The following is a 19,841-nucleotide window of genomic DNA, read 5'->3' as shown; positions in this document are numbered from 1 at the left end:
AACGATCTCGGATTATATACAAATGATTAATTGATTCTTGATGGTCATATGAAGTAATTTCATCTTTAAAGATTGCAAATAATTACCATAGACAAGCAATTAGTTCCAAGAAAGGAAGTCTCAATTCAAGAACATAAATCTAAAAATTGGGAGAAACTGTTTGGTGAATACATTCTAGCTATCAATCTAATTAACATTTTCGGTTGTTCAAAGCAGTCGGACCAGGTTATAGAGCTGGTGAGGATGCAATGCAGAGGATCAATGAAAGATCAAGTTCTGGAACTCGAACTGTCGAGAAGGAATTACTCTGTTTAGGGTAACGCATGGAGGCAGAGTTGATAAACAAAGGGACGGAATCCCGGTGGCATTTCTGCTGGGAGAAGAGGATCAAGGCAGCTAGGGCTTGCTCTCAGATGAATTCAGACTCATCAAATTTTCCTTGTTAGCGACAGAGAGCGTGAGTTGGAGAGACGATGCACATGCTACGGGATCGGTTTACTTTGTCGATGGTTTGGCGACAAGGAGATAGAGTTATATGTGAGGCAGAAATGGATATCTCAATTGATGAGTAAGAGAAATAGATCGTACAAAATATTCTCTCTCTTTAACTAATCTTTCTGTTGGTTTAAGCTCATATCATCGAACCGTTTTATTTTGAGTAAACCGGTCTAGCCAAATCTATTTAGGCCCATGTGGCAACTTATGTGATGGGTCAAGAATATGTGGGGTCCAGCCTTCTAAATTAACGGTCCTGCTAACGGGAGGACTGATTGTGGTAATCTAAGGGACAAAATCGAACAAAACAAAATAATGTTTTTTGTTTTTTATAAGTAAATAAAATGAAAAACTTGAATGACTAACCAAACATGAAGGATTAAAAATGTAGTTTTTCTTTTCTTACTTTATTTATTGTTATTTTTAGGTGTGAACCTTGATATTCGGAAACCCAATCAGGCTCCGATTAATTTAGTAGAGTCGGATCGGCCCACTAAGGGAAAAAGCTTTCACAGCGTGAATTTTCTCCATTCACAACACTCGAACTCGAGACCTTATTTAAAAGGAATAAGGGTGGAATATGGTATTATTATATATTATAGGTATTTAATTTTGACTACCTAATATTGTGCAATGGGAAGTCTCAATTCATGTAATAATATTATGCCGCATCAACAGTTCACAATGATGGACTCTTGATAATCTTGTATCCAATATATAGGTCCCAAAAGTATCAATAAAAAGAAAAATTTAAGGAAGTGAAAGGAAAGCATGACTTTTTTTTATACTATGGCAAATTACCTCATATATTCCATGGTTTCACATTTTATTCAAATCTATCCTATAGTTTTAAAAGTGTCAAAAATATTTCATGATTTACATTTTTTTTCCAAATCTATCATGCCGTTATATTTTCCGTTAATGAAACGTAAGTAGATTCCAAATCTATCCCATGATTTTAATTTTTTTCTAAAATTTATCATATGGTTTTAATCCTTTTTTTCTCAATCTATCCCATGATTTTAGATGTCCCTTGTACCACCAATGTACTCAACTGGTGGTGTTAGTTTCATGTGGTCTCCGTAGTATGATTGCATACCAAACTTAGTTCCCACCGTACAATAGCAAAACACAAGTTCACTAAACTAAAGACTCAAAGTAAACACCACTTAATCCTCCGTCTTCTAGCAGCAAACAAGAAACCCATGCCAAGTTATGATTTTTTAACTTACATTGTCTTCAACTATGGGATGAGAAAGACACCATTAAACTAAAGACTCAAAGTACACACCACTTGATTCTCAGTCTTCTAGCAACATATAAAAAAATCATGCCAAACTAGTCGATCAAGTTGTGATTTTGAACTTACATTGTCTTCCTCTGTTCGGATGAGAATAACACGATTCACTGGCTTTACTTTCACTGCACCACCAACTGTTCCAAGTCACCAACTTTATCCAAGTTTTACCCCTCTTACAACCAAAGAAATGATTTTATATACCATCATGAACATTAATGCCAACATCAACACCAACTCTGATCATCCACATGCAAATGGAATAAGACAGTACCCGTGATTGATCCTTCTATTTGCTCCTGCATATACCAGCGGTTGCTCCTCTTCTCGCAAGTAGTCGACACCTTTCAACAATCGACATCTTTCTCCTTCGGAATTCCATCGATCCTTCCTGTGATCCTTGAAGATTTACGGTTTTGATCAACTCTGCTTGATTTGTGAGAAGAGATCAAAAGACATAGTATGTTTCAGAGAAGGGCGGGAAATACAGAATTGGGGGCAGGGGAAAGCAGGGAGTGAGACCCAGATGCTGAGTAAGCGCGGCCACATGGACACCATTTGTCCAAATAATGTGTCATGTCATGTTTTCGTCCATCACTTGACCGAAATGATGCACGGAGAAAAATTAAAAGAGTTTCGTGATGCATCGTGAAAATTTTTCAAAATATGATGCACGGAGAAAATTATTTTCAAACTATAATATGTAGTGTTATTTTCCCCTATAAATTTGCAAGAACAAGAAATTGAATGTCGACTGCAAAATGCCCGTACAAATGAAAAAAAGAAAAAAATAAAAAAAAAAGGTCGCATAGGGGTCGGCCCCAAGTGGCCAACTTGGCCGACCCCCATGCGTCTAGTCCTGCCCGCTCTTTCTTTTCCTCCTTCTTTGCAATTGCCCTTTGCTTATCCATCTCCTGCCCTTTTTCCCTTTCCTTTCTTCTTCTTCTTCTTCTTCTTTTCTATGCAGCTCCCATCAAGTTGCTCTGCAACTCCCGGCAGCCTATCCAATCTTCAGCTACGCCCATCCCCTGCAATCCTCATCTTATGCTTCTTCTTCCTCCTCAGAACAGACCATGACCTTTGGCTTCTTCTTCTCCTCTGCTGCTGCCACCTTCTTCCTCTGCAACAGACGACTCAGGCCCCTGCCATCTCCAACTCACCATCTCCTTCCAGCCCTTCTATCCTCTGCCTTCCTTCTCCTTGCTCAGCTCCATCACCAAAAAATAGACCATCTCCACCAGCATCATCTTCCTTCTTCTCTCCTGCCATCACAGTCACTGTCTCCTCTTCCGTCTCTCCTTCCTCATCTTCTTCTTTTCTTCTTTCACGACTATACAAACACACACACAGACACAGACCAGCCCTTCCTCTCTTTCACTTCCTCACCATCCTCAGCTTTCTCCTCTTCCTTCTCTCCTTCCTCATCTTCTTCTTTTCTTCTCTCACGACTATACGAACACACACATAGACACAGACCAGCCCTTCCTCTCTTTCACTTCCTCACCATCCTCAGCTTTTGGTCCCTTTCTCTCCTGCCCCCCTTGATAGCAGCAGCTCACATTCCATCTCTTCCTCTTCTGGGTCCCTGCTCTCTCTCCCTCTCGGTTCCACTGAACCATCACCATCCTTCTCCTCTTCCCTTCCCTCACCAGTTCACCTTCTTTCTCCCTCTGATCACCACCAGCCCCAACATCATCACTTGACCGACCATCATCATCATCTTCAGCTCACCACCTCCTTCCTCGATCTGTATCACTCCCAGCCTCCCTCGCTCTCAGCTACACCCACCACAGTACACAAAGACCCTCCTATGGTCAGCCTGCCATCCTCCTTTCTCGGCCCCAACCAGCCTTCCATCACCATCATGATCCTCTCTCCATCTCTCTTTCTCCCTCTCTCTTTCTCAGCTGAGAAGCAGCAGATGCACATACAACACAAGACAGACAGATCAGCCCATCTCCCTCACTCTCTTTCTCTTGGGCCGCAAATCACAGAAACATCACAGCCACCATATCCTTTCCTTCCTCCTCCACTCTCTGCTTCTTTCATCACCATGTTCATCTACACAGCCGACCTTCACCAGCCATCGTCATCAATCTGATCTTCTCTCTCTCACTCTCTCGTTTTCTCTTGGCCAAATCAGGAGGCATCGACATCCATCATCTCCAGTCTTCTCTCGAGACCATCACCACCATCCACTTCTTCTTCTCTCATTCTCCTCTTGAATAAGAACGTTAGCTGTTTTTTCAATGATGGTGCAAAGAAAAGTGAACCTCAACTAAAAACAATAAAAATAAAGATATACTTTTCCTTTTCAAATATTATATGTATTGTATATTATGAAATTCAATTTTACATATTTTTAACAAAAACGAATCATTATTAATTTTTGTTCAGTTGAGGACCCCGGGGACCAACTTTTTCATCCAACAATTTTTTTATTATGAAAATTCGGCCTAAATTCATTTTAAGGTCGAAATTTTCCGAATTTTCAATGACAAGTACGGATAGCTTTTCCGCTTCCATGTCTCCCTCACCCCTACATGAACGACAATGGAACATGAACCTACTAAAAAGTGGCTAAACGAGAGAACAAAAATCACAAGCATAGTCCTCGTATGAAATGGGTAATAAGCACCACCAACATCATGATTACCAAGTTCAACTTAAAGCCATAATGCTTAAACAGTCAACTGCACAATGACAAGGCGGCTGACTGCCTTCGAACACTGCAATTTTAGAGCACAAGCATATGCATGGATCGATGAAATCCACAAAATAAGCAAGGTCGTCCTACATTATATAAGGCACTACCGAAATAATGACCACCAACCATAATGTCACCAAATTACATCAGCTGTACAAAACTAAGCACATGCCATATGTCTTAACTTCGCTTCATTCATTCCCTCAAGTTCATCAATATGTCATGGATGGGGATTCATGGCATTGGTTGACCAGTAAGTGAACGGAAAATTAGAGAAGGTGCCGCCCCTATTGGTAATAGATAAATAACAATTGAAATTACAAAATTTTCACACGCTCGTTTCAATGATGCTTTGTTCTTGGTGGACGAGAAATTCACTTACCGATTGTGATGATGTCCCAAAATAAGACTGCGATGTCAATTGATTTCCATAAAAGGACGATGCATCTTCACCATATGATTCCATCATTGCTACCTGTTATCAGCATGAAGGTTCCAAGGTTCCACATCATATCACTTCCTTCAAAAGTCGGTTCCTCAACTTCCGCATGAGCTTCCTCTGTCTTTGGGCCTTGTGGATCAATTTTCTTTTGCTTTCCTTCACCTTTCGGACAACAGGGCCGTGTGTACCCACTTTGCCTACACTTGCTGCACCGTTTCAATTTATTACTTACATTTTGACGTCGGCGGAGCATGCCCTTTGTCCATGCATTAAGAGGATCCAATATTCCCTTTCCATCATCTCCTGTAAATGGCTTCTTAACTTTGAGTTGTTCCATTCGTCCAGTAATGTCCTCTATTCCCCTATAAATCTCATCAAACATAGGCATTGACTGTGACCCCATGTGACACATTCGTTGGCATGCCGCATTTAGGATGCCATGCCGTTTCGCTTCTAATAAACGCCTAATGCCAGAGGCCGCACCTGATTCCAAATGCGGTGCCAAATTCTTCGCCTTTTTCGTCCAGAGAGGAAGAATATTCGGTCCATGTCATTCACTTTCATTATGTGAAATGCATGCCTGCAAGGTAGGCCTACCTTCTCCAAATGCAGGCATGAGCACTCTACGGTGGGAATATGTAGCTTGTAAATGACTTTGAACCTACAATCTGGCATTCTATATCGCACTACAACTATGATTGTTAGAATCGCGATTCGAATCTTAGAATCTTACGATTTTACGATTCAAGGGGTGTCTACCGATTCCGATTCCATGGCATGAATCGAGAAGGTAGAATCGTGGCTGAATCGCGATTCGAATCGCAGAATCGTAGAATCGAACTGATTCTACGATTCTAGTTTCAACCCAAAGTCATATGCCCCCTCTCTCCCTCCACATCTCTCTCATTGTGCAATAGTATTGTTGATCGGTTCTCTTATTTTATGAAAAATTTGAAACTTGTCTCCTGGCGGTTAGTGATACAGACTTGGAAAATTTTGGAACTGTTTCGAATTGGGTTCCGGCCGATTCCTGATTGCCGTCTTGTTTGAGATGATTTTAGGTTGGAATTTTTTCGACTTTTGTAGGTGCAAAGATGATTCCAAGAAAGGATAGACTAAGAAATTTAGCGAAAAAAAATAAGGGACAAACCAAGAAGAAGTTATGGAGGAAAAACAGTTTCGTCTACAGGATCCGTGACCACGGTACTATATCAATTTTCATTTGAGGTTGTTATAGTGGGAGCGCTCTCTTGTGAAGACTAAGCACCATCTGATTTTGACGAACGATATAAAAAGCAGCAAGATTTATCATTTAATATTTATTTCTACTATTTCTGACATGATATTTGGTGTGTATATATATATATATATGTATTTTTTTAATTATAGGTAGAATCTTACTATTCATGAAGATTCCATAATTTGATTATACGATTTACGATTTTACGACCCTTGATCGATTCTAGGTAGAATCATGATTATGACAACCTTGATCACAACATACTGCTTGTGATTTTGCCCTTCCTCAAAGTTGTCCACGTGCAAAAGTACTTTTTTAAGGATCTCTGCCGAACTCTCTTGAAGGAAGCAGGGGTGAAAATTTCAGTAGCATGCGCTTCAATCTTTTCAAGCATGGAAGTAAGGGCGGGGGATGATTGTGTGCCATCATATTCCGCCTAGGATTCACTGTGCCGCATACCGATTAGGATACGGCTAAAATGTTGCACAAACTCATACAGCTTCAACTTCTGGAATATAAAGGCCTTTATCTTTCGATTAACACTTACTGATCTTTGAGTGGTACGTGCGAACGCCCAGAAATGTCCCCTCTAAAAACATTCTGCCCACTGATGTCGTGTCTGGTAGGTGCTATGCATCCATGCCCAATTTTGAAGCTTGTGCCGGTTGACGATGTCCTGCCTCGCCAAATCAAAATCGTGTGGTGACATATTCGTAAACATGCAATGCTGAAATTCACTGAAAAAGCCTGGTTTGCATCTGTATTTACCGAGAGCATTTTGCGCCAAATGCCATGAACACAACAGATGCCCTGCATCAGGAAACACCTGCTTTATGGCTCTCTTTTTTTGGCTAAATCCTGCTTTATGGCTGCATGCATAGCACGATCACCGTCTGTTATAGCAGATATAGGTTGTCTCCCATGCATTGCTCAGCAGAACGTTTCCAACAACCAAATGTATGCCTCCGTCGTCTCGTTATCCAGAAATGCACAAGCGAATTTTATATTCTGAAGATGGTGGTTCACGCCAGCCAGAATGACGAGAGGCATGTTATAAAGGTTCGTTTTGTACATGGAATCGAAGACGAGAACGTCCCCAAAACATGCACAGTCCAATTGCGAGACTAAATCCATCCAAAATAACCGTCTTAACCACCCCTCCTCATCAGTCTTCAATTCATAGAAGAATCCCGGGTTCTCATTCCTTAGTCCAGTGAAGTAGCCAATAGTAGCATTAGTATCCCCATCCAAGGTAGCTGTTCGTCATTAATAGAATTGTACTTGTCCTTCAGCAAGAAACCGACGTTTTTAGGATCTCCACGTTGTCGCGACAAGTACTCCATAACAAGACACGGCCTGACTCCACATAGAACCATCGAATTGATCTGTGCTTTATCTTCTTCCGATAAGAGCAATTGCTTTTCAAGAAGCATTACTTATCAGTAGGAACAAGCTCATGATTATGTTCAATTCGTAAAGTCCGTTGAGCAACAACTTAAAAAATGCAGGACAACCTACTCTCGTGACGGGGTCTTCTATTTTTATGCTTATGATCGCATTCCGTCTCCTGTCAAAATCCTTCTTTATTACAAACCCACTTCCGCATTGTTAAATCCCCCTTTTTGTTCTCACGCATGTCCTGCTTGCGGATGCTAAAACCAGTACAGATTGCATACCTCGTGTAGAAATTTCCTGCTGAATCAACTGAATAAAAAGCCATTGCTCGAATTTCATCTTCCGTCACTTTTGCTTCTTCTCTTGTACTTGGATTATGACAACCATCACCCCATTTTCCTTCATTGCTACTCCTCTTGCTCATACCTCTCTCACAAGCGATTCCCAATAGATCGGCTCAATACCCGGATTGGTTGGACCTGTAACATGATAAGAATGGTCAAAGAACCAAGAAAATACTGATACAGCTCATATCAATCATCAGCTGACAAAATAAATTCGAAATTAACTCCAACTTTCATATAAATCTTTCCTGCAACCAAATAGTCCATAACCACATGAATAAGAAAATATGGCCAACAATGAAATCCTTCAAGAGCGAAATCCTTCTCCCCAACAATAAAAAATAAATAAATAAAACAGAAAATTCATCATACTTTATGTGATCGTTGAATATGAAAACCAAAAAATAGATAACGTGAAGGACAAAAATCCATCTTCGTTTCTGGAGGAGCTTCAACATGAGAATTGGGTTCCGTACAGTGCCGGATTTTATACGGTATAGCTTCGGGATGGAATAGGAGTTTCATCATCAAAGAAACCTTCGGCCACTGGTAGAGGAAGTCCCGACTGGATGGGGCCTTCAGTGGAGGAGATCCTCGGTGGATAAGGACCTTCATCGGGTCATCCAGAAGGATGAAGCTTTAAGCTTCAGATCAGTGACCTTCGTACTTCAACTGCAAAGAAGGAACAAAAGCTTCATATTTGGACTGCAATATAGTTTCTGATCACATCTAACCTAGAAAATACATCGAGATGACAATGGAATATAGTTTGTTAAGCACACGCAATAGCTTTGAAATGGACCGCAAGTAATTGGAACTACTCGACTTACCTTCTAAGTTTTATAAAGCAACTTGCACCGTTCAGGATCGGTATAGAGTACCTTTTTGGTGAAAAAATCCTCATCCTAGCCAAAATGTTCCGCCATCAAATAAGATTCCTCCAATGATTACTTCAAAGCACCCCCACCCACTCATCCCTTCATGCTTGATAGTCCCAACCAAGCTTCGCAAGCAGTGCATCGTTTAAACTCTTCCAAACGTTGAAGGCCTAATCCCCCACATTCCCTCGGTTAAGCGATAACATCCCACCGAATATTCCCAAATAAAGTTCCGACAAAGCCTATCGATCATAGAACAAATTGTACTCTGCAATTTCATGATATGCATCGTAAAAGATGGCATGGCCTGTATAACAGACTGAGCTAGCGTGACCATTCCAGCTAAAGACAACATTGAGGCAGACCAACCTCAAGTCGAGATTGTGCCCGTCTCATTACTTGCTGAAAGTAGTCTCGCCCTACCTTCCTATGAACTATAGGAACTCCAAGATACCTCCCTATCGATGTTGCAGCAGTAAAAGAGCTTCCATGGAGGATTTCAGCTCAAATATTTGCTGGTACAGATGCAGAGAAGAAAAACAGAGATTTAGTCTCGCTTACCTTCTGTCCTGATGCGGCACAGAAATGATCAAGAACAGAGCGAATCATCTCCATCTTCTCTACTGAAGCTTCCATAAATAGTAAGACATCATACCCTCTAGATACTTTTGAGACTTTTCTCACATACCGATCAATTTTACAAACTTTGCTCTGATTACAAGGATGGATAGATTATCATCGTATGGCTCAATATTTTCCTCGCCTCTCTCTATCTCCTGCCTGTTCATTTAAAATTAACACCCAACAGATGCAATGTTGGGTTGATTCACCGCATCCAAACGGACAGGTTGCCTCTTCAAACAAATTCCTGACAAAATTACCACTTTACCACACATCTATTTTGTTTCTCTTTTATTCCAGTGCCCATTTTCAGGAACTGATAAGGAAAAAGGAGGACTAAGACTATATGCATACACATATATGACTAAGTTATGCATAATGCACAATCTATATTCTGAAATTACTGGAGAATTATTTACCCAGCTTGTGGCAAAAATCATGATTTCATTTATTAACAAATTTATTCTTCGACAGAGCCGTATCTTCTGAGACCGCTATAATCATATAATTGCAATTTCCTATTAACCTAAGAATCCACCTCCAGGCATTGTGGGGGGCCCTTGAGACGAAATTTGTCCCTGAGAAACTAGCTGAGACCGTCCCGGACCTTGAACATACCCTTGCCCCATTCCTGTTCCAACAAGCTGTTGTTGCTGCTGCTGCTGGGGGCGTTGCTGCTGAAGTTGCTGAAGCTGTTGCTGTTGTGGGAGCTGCTGAACCTGCTGCTGTTGTGGGAGCTGTTGCTGCTGCAGCTGCTGCTGAATTTGGGAAAGCTGCTGCTGTTGCTGCTGCTGCTGCTGCTGCTGCTGCTGTTGCAGTTGCTGCTGCTGATGCTGCTGCTGCTGCTGCTGCTGCTGCTGCTGCTGCTGTTGTTGATGCTGCTGCTGCTGTTGTTGATGCTGCTGCTGCTGGAGTTGAGAGATCTGCTGCTGCTGCTGGAGCTGAGGGATCTGCTGCTGCTGCTGGAGCTGAGGGATCTGCTGCTGTTGGAGCTGCGGAAGCTGCTGCTGCTGTTGGAGCTGCGGAAGCTGCTGCTGCTGTTGGAGCTGCGGAAGCTGCTGCTGCTGCTGCAGCTGCGGGTGTTGCTGCGCTAGCATCTGCTGCTGCTGCTGCAACTGTTGCTGCTGCTGACTGGGTATCTGTGGCTTAAACACAACCATATCCTGTGTCACATGAAAAAGTCGAGAATTCATTTGACATCACAGGGAAGAAGAAAACGATAAAAAAGAAACTGCATGGCTTGAATGCACAAAACACATGAATCTGCAACTCATAATTGCACAAAGAACAACCCAAGTTCTCCATCAATTGAGACTTTTTTTAAACCCATAGTACCATGGGAAAAGATGAGAATGTTGCAGGCAAAGGAAAATTTCATTCTTTCCTTATTTTCAATAGTGAACTGAGTTGCATATTCAGTAAAAAAGTAGCCTATCGAAAAAGAAGAAGTTCAATTAAAATGAATATTCTTACCCCAGGAAAAAGCATCCCGATCAAGCGGCAAGCTTTGTCTGAAACAGAGAGGAGCAAAGTCTGAGAGGGTAACTGGATAACTGCACACTGAAGGAAGCAGAAGCAGAACAGAATATCAATCCTTTGTCAATAATATCTCACAACAGATGATCCTCCATTATTTTTCCACCAGTAAAATGTACCTTAGGGCAAAACATGTATATTTCAATAGCTTGTCTGTATCGTCTATCAGAATCAATGTGGCTGCGATAAAAATCTATGCATTGAAGAGTGATTCAAAAGGTGCTTCCAAAAGTACCATCATTCTCTTTTATACATATTGGTGGCTGTCTTTTGTTTAAGTGTGTCCGAGGGAGTGTTTGAGTGAGACTGAGATGAAGCATATCATATAACTTGCTATGACGATGGGAATTTGGTTGAATTTTCCTCTCATCACCCAATATTTTAAAATTATGCCATGATAAAAATATTAAAGAACAGCTAAAGTAGCAGGACTCTGGACAACAAATTTCATATGAGAATAACAACAAAGCTGTGGAACTTACAAGCTTCTTCTCTTGCAGCTGTCCAAGAAAACCATGCTGGTTCATGGCCCGAAAAACAAGGAAATCAGCCTTCCCTACGTATTGCCTGTCATAAAAATGGAAGAATATAAAGAGAATGAGAAATGTAAAAGTATCACCAAGCTGATGGCAGAACCTCTAAAACCCAGAAATATTATTTTAGAATAAACTGAGCTAACTTGTTGTTCATGTGGTCCTGAGATATCAAACGAACTATTTGCATAGTTTGAGGCCAGTTATCTGCAAGCCTGAAAAAAGAAAAGAAAAAAAAAATAGTTTGTTACCAAATAATAGATGCAATTGACAAACAACGAATATGCATTATCAGCTGCAGCTAAGTTTTCCCATAACTGAATGAGAAGTAAAATAAATTTCAGAACTCACGTCTCTGATGCCGATGCACTTCTGTAACCCTGGCATAGACCAAAAAAATAAAAACAAAACAAAACAAAATGTTCAAGTTCATGTACAGAATTAGCAGAAGAGACAGCCCGCACAGTAATAAAAGTTCATCAGAGCAAGAGAACAGGAGTAGATAAAAGAAATACAAGCAACGATTCTTCCGATGAGGGAAAAGCGCAAGGGCCTCATGTCTAATTAGGAAAAAAAAATCACTATGATTGAAAATTATACTTCTAGTCTGGTGATAAAGACTGGCTGCCCTTGTCTCTGCCCAGATAAATTTCCCTGCATGCAAGTTAAAGAATAGTCAGCATATATATACATAAAACCATCACAGTTACAACTTTTTCCTTGCAAACCACAAAGCTCATAGCATCAAATCTAGCAGACGCTGTCTATACAGTTCAATTTTCCTTCTAAATTAGGAAATCTTATTAATTTCAATTCATCTCATGGATCGAAGCTTAATGAAAGAACGCTTCTGTGTTCATGAGGTGAGAAAACCCTCCAAACCATTTCACAAGCATTTATAGTGGAATGAATTTGACGCACCTCAGGGAACCTTTCAAAATTTGGAGCAACAAACTAAGAAAGAAAATTATAGCTAAAATGATTCAAGAGGACACTCATTCCTTATCTGGCTCCTCTAACTTTGACAAATGAAAGCAAATTTATTCCTCATACTTTTAAGGGAAAAGGTAGCAACTAAAACTTATTACCAGGACCAGAGAGAGTATTTAAAACCAAATTAACATGGAAATGAAAATTGAATCAATTGATTTTCCAAAGATGCAATAGATTCTTCGGCAGCATGCTAGCATATCATTTGAAACCTTTAACACTTGCCTAATATTTACTCCTTTCTAGACAACGTACATAAAAAGCAGGTTCATGCACAAATAGAAAAGGTCATTTATATCAACAGAAGCCTTCAAAACATACTGGCCAATTGTGCCCACGCATTGTGATCAAGTACTTAAAAACCATACGATCAAGTAAACTACAAAAAGTTTTAAGTAAAAACTAAAGTGTTTTACTAACAAGTTTAGTAAATCTCATTGAAACCTGTGTCCATTGTTTCAAAATTTTTGCAGCTTTCTCCAAAATCTATGTAATATACTTCGAAATTTGTGTACTTTACTTTCTTTGTTAGTAATTGACCACCAATTAAGATAATTTACTTTGATTGTATAATGCAACCACTTTAAAGTAATTGCACTGTACAACTTCCCAAGGGGACATTGCAAATTAAAGAATTGGGTAACCACAAGTTTGGGGATTGATCAAGAAGTCTATATGGAAGTCTCTCATTCTCTCATTGAAAACAAATCATGCAGTCTCCCTGCAGGGGTCCGAATTAATATATATTTATATATACCAGGAAAATTTAACCTTTGAAAGACGAAAGACAAGATCATCATGCTCAACATGAGAAACCATTTCAAGATAAAACAACCAATATCATTCTGAAAAAGAATGGCAATGACAGAAAAAGTCACCATCATCTCAATTGGAAGCATCCAAACTAATACTAATGCAGATATTCTAGAAATAACTTCATACCTCCCAGACTTTGACATATTTAGACTGTGCTGTTTGCAAAGCACTAGATGACGGCTGGGACAATTGCATATTAGATCCAGGATTAGGATTGTTCCCTGCACCAAGTGACTGCATCCCTGGCGGACCCATTCCAGGAGTAGGGATCATAGTCCCGGTCCCGGTCCCAGTTCCAGCCCCAGTCCCAGAAGAGGCATTCGCTGCACCAAGGCCTTGATTCATAATATTCTGATTCATCCCCATTCCACTAGGAACAATCTGAGATCCTCCAGTCAGGTTCCCCTGGCCGATACCCTGCACAGCTTGACCCATGCCTTGAAGATTTGCCGTAGGTTGTTGGGGCACTCCAATGCTTGAATTGGCAGAGATGTTAGAAGGGGTAGTGGAGAATGAACCACTTATAGATGATGGAATGCCTTGAGATGAATACACATTCTGAGCAGTTGCAGCTGGAGGGACAGAAGATTGGATCACGCTAGATGATATCATGTTTGACATGTGCATGGCCATGGGAGTTTGGTTCATTGTTGGTAGGCCAATTGAGGTCCCAACACTTAGGGTTGCAGAGTTCACAACTTGCCGTACTTGAGAAAGGTTGTTCAGAATGTTTGAGTTAGCAGGACCCCCAGGCCTAAGCGGTTGCTGTGACATTCCTCCACTTACAGCTGGCTTCAGATCTTGTATGCCATCACCACTGGCAGTTGTGTCTTGAGAAACAACAGAAGGGGGTGATGAAGTTTGCAAGGTTGGTGCACCTCCTTGAGAAGCAGGGCGAGGAATTTGAGGAAAACTAGGTGCAGTTGCTACCATAGAAGTCACAGTTGCGGGCTCCTGAACAGCGTACTCATTATAACTCCATCATTGACACTATATAAATCGGCATATCTCTAACATACACAAAGAAGTCTTACCACTTTCACTGTAGCTGTAGGACCATTTCCAACAGAAACAGGTTGCCGGTTCAGCATAGATCCATTTGCTGCTAATTTAAGGACAAAGATAAGGAAATTGAGACAAGCAGTCAGTCCCCATTTAATAAGGTTATTATTGATATTCCAAACTGCTGTATCAATAGCTGTAAGAGCTCCAGTTAGTTTGCAGTCGCAAACAGATAGATGTATAGGCAAGACTATACCCAAAGCCCAGTTACATAGCAACTTCATCCCGCACACAGCTTTTATTTCTTTTCTCATTCTTTTTATTGTTTTGGTTGGCCAGGGTGGGGGGTTCAGTAAACAGAGCACATTTTTGGTCATTGAGAGCATGATATTTATGGTCAGAATTTTTATTGTTGACTCACGAAGAGAATGATTCACATGCATCTATTATTCTTTTATCCCCACAAAATTACCTAGAACAATTTATGTGGCAGTATGGGGAGGTCAAGCAGCAGCACATCAAGTAAACTCAGATGATATGATAGTGAAGACTGAAGAATCAAAATTAATCCAGTCTAAAATCTCAAAGGAAAAAAGAAAAGAAAACGAATGGGCAGCTTTACACATAAAAAGAACCTGATCGAATTGATGCTGGAGGCTGCGCAGTCACTGAAGTGATCGGAGCCATGTCCACTTTCATAGGACCCTGATTTGAAGATAAAGCTGAAATTCCAGCACGGCTTAAAGCTGCACGAGCCTCCATAAAGTTCTCTGATATCATAACAAGAAACTGAGGATTTTTGGTGTTATCTACTGGAGGATCTGGTGCTTGGGGATTGCGCTTTCCCTGTTAAGCGAAATAACTCATCAGCAGCATGCCCAAGCGTTAGTGGAGGATATGATGTATCTATACTAGCAAGCTTTCTTATCTGACTCCTTTGCTGAAACGGCATACGCCATCTCAACTATCCTAAGAATATAAAACTTCAAAGTAATTACAACAGGAGCCCTAAATATATTATTCTGAGAATAATTGAGATGCAGAAAAAAGTCCACTACCAAGAACAACTAAGATAACAAATCCAAGATAAAGTACCCCAGTTATACTTACAGCATTGTAGATTGCCCTAAGTTTTGAAAGCTGCTTTGGACAAATAACTGATAAAGAAACAAAGCCCTGCAACATGGTTCAAGTTAATCAGTGCTGCATTATATAAACTTCTGTCAGTATCTTTTAAAGGAAAAATTCATCAGCACTAGTCGTAGAGGCTACCTGGGGAAAAAATTTAGCAACTGTCTCAGCATCAGATAGACAACTTTCTGCTTGGGCTTCAGTATTGTCATTTTCCAATTTTTGCACTTTTGGTCGATAAATTGGTGTTGGTAAAGGATAAGGATTACTAGCAGCAACAAGAATGCAATGCCCTTTCCCATCCAAAGTTTGCTGTGTCTGGCTTCCATTTGGGACAATACGGAACATCTGATTGGCACATCACAATTATTCATTAGCGAAGGAAACCATTCAACTTGCTCTTCTTATTATTCAAGTTATAGAGTTTGCTTCAATATGAACCAGCTGCTTAAAAGAATTTTTAAGAGAAAAAGATATCAGCACTAAAGAATGAAACCTACTTCCCATCATACTTTTGTTCAAAGCTCCCATCAAATACAATATCATGTAATTATCCTTAACAATTTAGTATTGTTCAAAGGCTTAGCTTCTATGACTGATTTTGTTTAAAGTTCACACTAAGAATCACATATTTAGTGGATATCTAAAATTATACTAAAACATATCCAAGTAAAAATTTGTTCATCACATGAGAAACGGTTATACAGACTACAAATCGCCACCTATTTAAGTTTAATTAAAATGCCGGAGAAAGCATTCGGCAGCTCCAGTGAAAGTAAGAACTAGAGAAAATTTTCCTTGTCCACATGTCAAGAGGTCCAAAAGTTGTGTCAGAAAAGAATTTCCCTACTCAGAATAGATTCATAATTATCATTAGCCTAAAGAAGATAAATGACATTCTAAGACTAAAGCCCACTGCCAAAGAGATGTAGTAGATCTAGCCGCGGCCGACTCCTTCCACTCTGATTAGGATTTATGTTTGTTACAGTATCAGAAGAAATTTCATTTATAATATTCATTAACAGTTCTTTTCTTTTTTCCTCAAAATGCACCTATCCAGGCAAAAGTAAATAACAAGTGCGACAACTACAAAAAAATAAAATAAAATAAAATAACGAAGAATTACTAAGCCTTGCAACATTGGAAGAGAGTGTAAGATTCGCTACATGCACCCAGTTTATTGATTCCTTCGTACCAGGAATCATGAGCACCAAAGTACATGCAAAGGCAAAATAATCAATAATTTTCAGCTAATTTTTCCTACATTATCTGCAGTAGCCAAGCATTAGTTGAGGTGCTATCGCACAAGTTACATTTTCCGCAGAGCACCAGCCAGATATATCATTATGATTGGTTAAAGACACATAGTGATCACTTTAATATAAGCCAAAGTAACCAAGATAAAGGTTAAAGAACTTAAGCAGTGGCCATCACAATAGCTATAATTCAATACGAGCTCAGGCATAGACAAAATCAACCAAATCAGGATAGTACTTGGAATGCTGGTTTTATAACTATAAATAGAAGCTGAAAATACCATCAAAGCTTCTGCAAGACCCTCAGCAATAGCAGCATCATTGAAACCACCGCCACTGAATGGCATCGCCAAAAGCCACTGCAAGAAGATATCGACGTCTTTTGTCCAGCCAGTTCGTTGTACTAAGGAATCTGCATAAGGAAGAGGAGAAAAGTCTCCATAAACGGCGTTCAAAACATATGACAAGGAAATCCAGGAAAAAATACGAACAGCTCTGAAGGACTACACGTTATACCCCTTCTAATTGCAAACTCACTGGTAATACACCACCAGCATCGACTAGCTTAACAGTTCAATATTACGCTCAAGTGAAAATCCTCTTTGCCTAAATTTGCATTGAAGGCTAAATTTTTTCCTTGGTCTGTATCTTTTACATTGCAGGAACTTATGTAAATGGTTGTTGAACTCTTTGTATATGGTTTGAGGTTTCAATAAAGGGATGCACTTATCCCAAAACAGAAAAAAAAAATGTAGAAAAGAGTGGTTTAGATTATACATTGAAATTCATCAACAAAATAAATGATCAAACATGAAGTCGCTAAAGTCACAGCAACAGCATGAATGCAGTTGATTTTATCTACGACTCAAAAGGTGAAAGCAGACACATTGAAATAATTCCCATAACAACTCCCCTATTATCGAGCTGTGGTTTCTACCGTATGAGTAGCAGCCATAGAACTCAATCACAAATAGTTTTCCATATTTTCAACTTTAAGCAATTGAAATGACACTTAATAATTGGGAAAAAGAGTACATACCACAGTAAGATCCATGAGTAGTAAACATAACTAAGGAGAGCTCGTAGTTGACCGTAGGGGGTTTCTGTAGACAAGAAAAACATATAAAACAGAAACTTAGACAAATAATTTGCAAAATAGACAACAGAAGCCTAAAAGCAGAGAACAACTACAGCTGCAAAATACAAGTGACAATAATGGAAATCGGGAAAGAAGCATACCTTCCCATCATTCGCGCAAAAAGATCTGAACAAAAAACATGACAGTGACCGGTTTAATAGTCAGCTCATAATAAAGGACCTTGTACAGTGTTGAAAAATTACTTTTTTGTTACTAATAACCAAGCTATGAACCTTCTTAAGATCATACTGAATACTGTAAGTGAAAAGAATTCATTCATCTACACGTAAAACTGAAATCGAAATTTGCCAAAAGGAAAAGAACAGTGTCAGTGAAGAAGGACCTGATAATCTTTTCAAGGTAATCTGAAACAATGGTCTGCCAGTAGGGGCCCACGGCAGCCGTGCCTTCAACAGCCACAATCAGCTGCTTATCCGCCATTTCGTGGCACGTTAAGAGAATTTCACAGCCTACATTTGATCACAGAATAAAATGGCGACGAATTGTTAATGCTGCGAAAACAAAGATAAAGCTTCCGGGCTGAATTGAACGATATAGGCGTTAAAGTTAAAATGGTTTCCAAATCATCTCAATTAGAAATTAGACATGAAAAGAGTGATCTTTCCACAAATATTATGTTTTTCGGAACGGCGTTCACAAATTCTGTCCGTCCCGCGTCTTTGGCTTGATGAAAAGGAGGGGAGACGAAATGGGGTCAAGTGGGGTAGCTGATCACAATTAACATTAAACGCCATAACATAGCAAGCATGTCTCTCCTGCAACCTTGACAAAAACCCTAAAATGAGAATCGTCACCTCGTCAATCCGTCTGGCGGAGATGACGCAGCAGCTGCAAAGGGGCGGGAAGAGCTGCGTCACAGCTCAGATTGCCGTGAGAGCGAGCGAAAGTGTGAGAGAGAGAGAGAGAAGAGAGGGCAGAGTCTGAATTGAAAGTCCCATGCCAGGAAACATTTTCAGGTGAGCTTTGACGAGGAGGGAGACGAAAGCCCATCGAGAAAATGAACTGGGCCTTGAATTTTTTATTTATTTTTTCTCTTTTTAAGTCTGAAAAATATATATATATATATATATTTTGGAATATGGATGTCGGATAATCTGAGATGATTGGCTCAAATAAATTCTATTGGAACATTGGTTTCGGTCTGACCACGAGATACGGCCGTAAAATTTGTTAGAAGAAGGCACGGGAAAGGGAGGAGGCAGGGGATACATTTTGAGACCACTAAATGTGTAATCCTCCAATTATTCAATAGCCACCACTTGACTACTTGAATTTTCAAAAACAAGAATTTGATCCCCCAATTCAATTCCGTCTAACAGTTTGGTCCCGACGTCAAGTTGTTGAACATAAATGTGACATGAAAGTTGAGTTGGCAGAAACGACGTCAAATTTATGTCAGGTCCTTACCTAAACGACGTCGTTTTGCTTCTTGCAAGCCCAAAAACAAAAACGACGCTGCACCATCCTTACCCCCATGCAAAAATGTTGTCGTTTGGTAACCTGCAGACCCAAGAATGAAAAACGACGTCGGCTTCGTCCTTCCCTCAATCTTCTTACGAGCGAAACCGTAAATCCTCAGTCTTCCCTCGACCGTCTCCTCTACAACTGCAACAGGGCCAGCATTCTCAATGTTATCCTCTATCGAGTCCTCTTCCTTTTCTTCATCGGAGCTGTTGCTCGAGCTTGCGTCCTTTCGATCTTCACTTTCCTTTGCCGCTGGCTCGGATTCTCCATCCATCAACTCCTTAACCAGCTCCTTCACCGAATCAATCACATACTCAGCATCTTCCTTCACAACATCCTCCACCTTTTGAAGGGCCTCCTCGACCTTCCCATTCGAAGCTTCCTCCCTCCATCAGTACTAAGCCGAACAAGCTCACTGGCTTCGACCCGTTAGCTAACTTTCCCTTGGAAAAATAGACTGATCTCTTGACAGTAATTGATTAGATGATTTTGGGATTCGATTGGAGGATTTATAGAATTTGGGGCTTAGGGTTTT

At 40.2% G+C, this 19,841-nt stretch overlaps 1 protein-coding gene across 2 annotated transcripts; it reads right to left on the bottom strand.

Moving 5' to 3' along the window:
• Window positions 1–9,780: 9,780 nt before the first annotated feature.
• LOC116196314 (mediator of RNA polymerase II transcription subunit 25-like) lies at window positions 9,781–18,841 on the bottom strand. 2 transcript variants are annotated; one of them, XM_031525976.1, is made up of 16 exons: window positions 18,637–18,841; window positions 18,165–18,291; window positions 17,923–17,947; window positions 17,723–17,786; window positions 16,965–17,095; window positions 15,569–15,775; window positions 15,407–15,472; window positions 14,932–15,142; window positions 14,329–14,399; window positions 13,421–14,248; window positions 12,089–12,142; window positions 11,840–11,868; window positions 11,635–11,703; window positions 11,438–11,522; window positions 10,893–10,979; window positions 9,781–10,582 (listed from the first exon to the last, which is right to left on the bottom strand). In XM_031525976.1, exons 2-16 carry the CDS (start codon window positions 18,260–18,262, stop codon window positions 9,941–9,943), a joined length of 2,667 nt encoding a protein of 888 aa, XP_031381836.1. In that variant the 5' UTR covers window positions 18,263–18,291; window positions 18,637–18,841; the 3' UTR covers window positions 9,781–9,940. The 2 variants fall into 2 exon arrangements, with proteins under 2 accessions (XP_031381836.1, XP_031381837.1); XM_031525977.1 differs by having other exon boundaries at window positions 9,941–10,582; window positions 14,329–14,396; window positions 18,637–18,840.
• Window positions 18,842–19,841: the final 1,000 nt, after the last annotated feature.

The sequence above is a fragment of the Punica granatum genome, chromosome 2 (assembly GCF_007655135.1).
Source record: "Punica granatum isolate Tunisia-2019 chromosome 2, ASM765513v2, whole genome shotgun sequence".
NCBI classification, from domain to species: domain Eukaryota; kingdom Viridiplantae; phylum Streptophyta; class Magnoliopsida; order Myrtales; family Lythraceae; genus Punica; species Punica granatum.
The sequence above is the reverse complement of the archived record's forward strand: the minus strand, read 5'-3'. Positions and strand labels throughout refer to the sequence as shown.

Coding starts and splice junctions, on each gene's coding strand:
- LOC116196314 (XM_031525976.1), bottom strand. CDS start 18,262: ATGGCGGATAAGCAGCTGATTGTGGCTGTTGAAGGCACGGCTGCCGTG. Junction 11,869..12,088: donor TCTTTATCACCAGACTAGAA/GTATAATTTTCA, acceptor GGTCTATGCCAG/GGTTACAGAAGTGCATCGGC. Junction 10,583..10,892: donor TCGGGATGCTTTTTCCTGGG/GTAAGAATATTC, acceptor CATGTGACACAG/GATATGGTTGTGTTTAAGCC.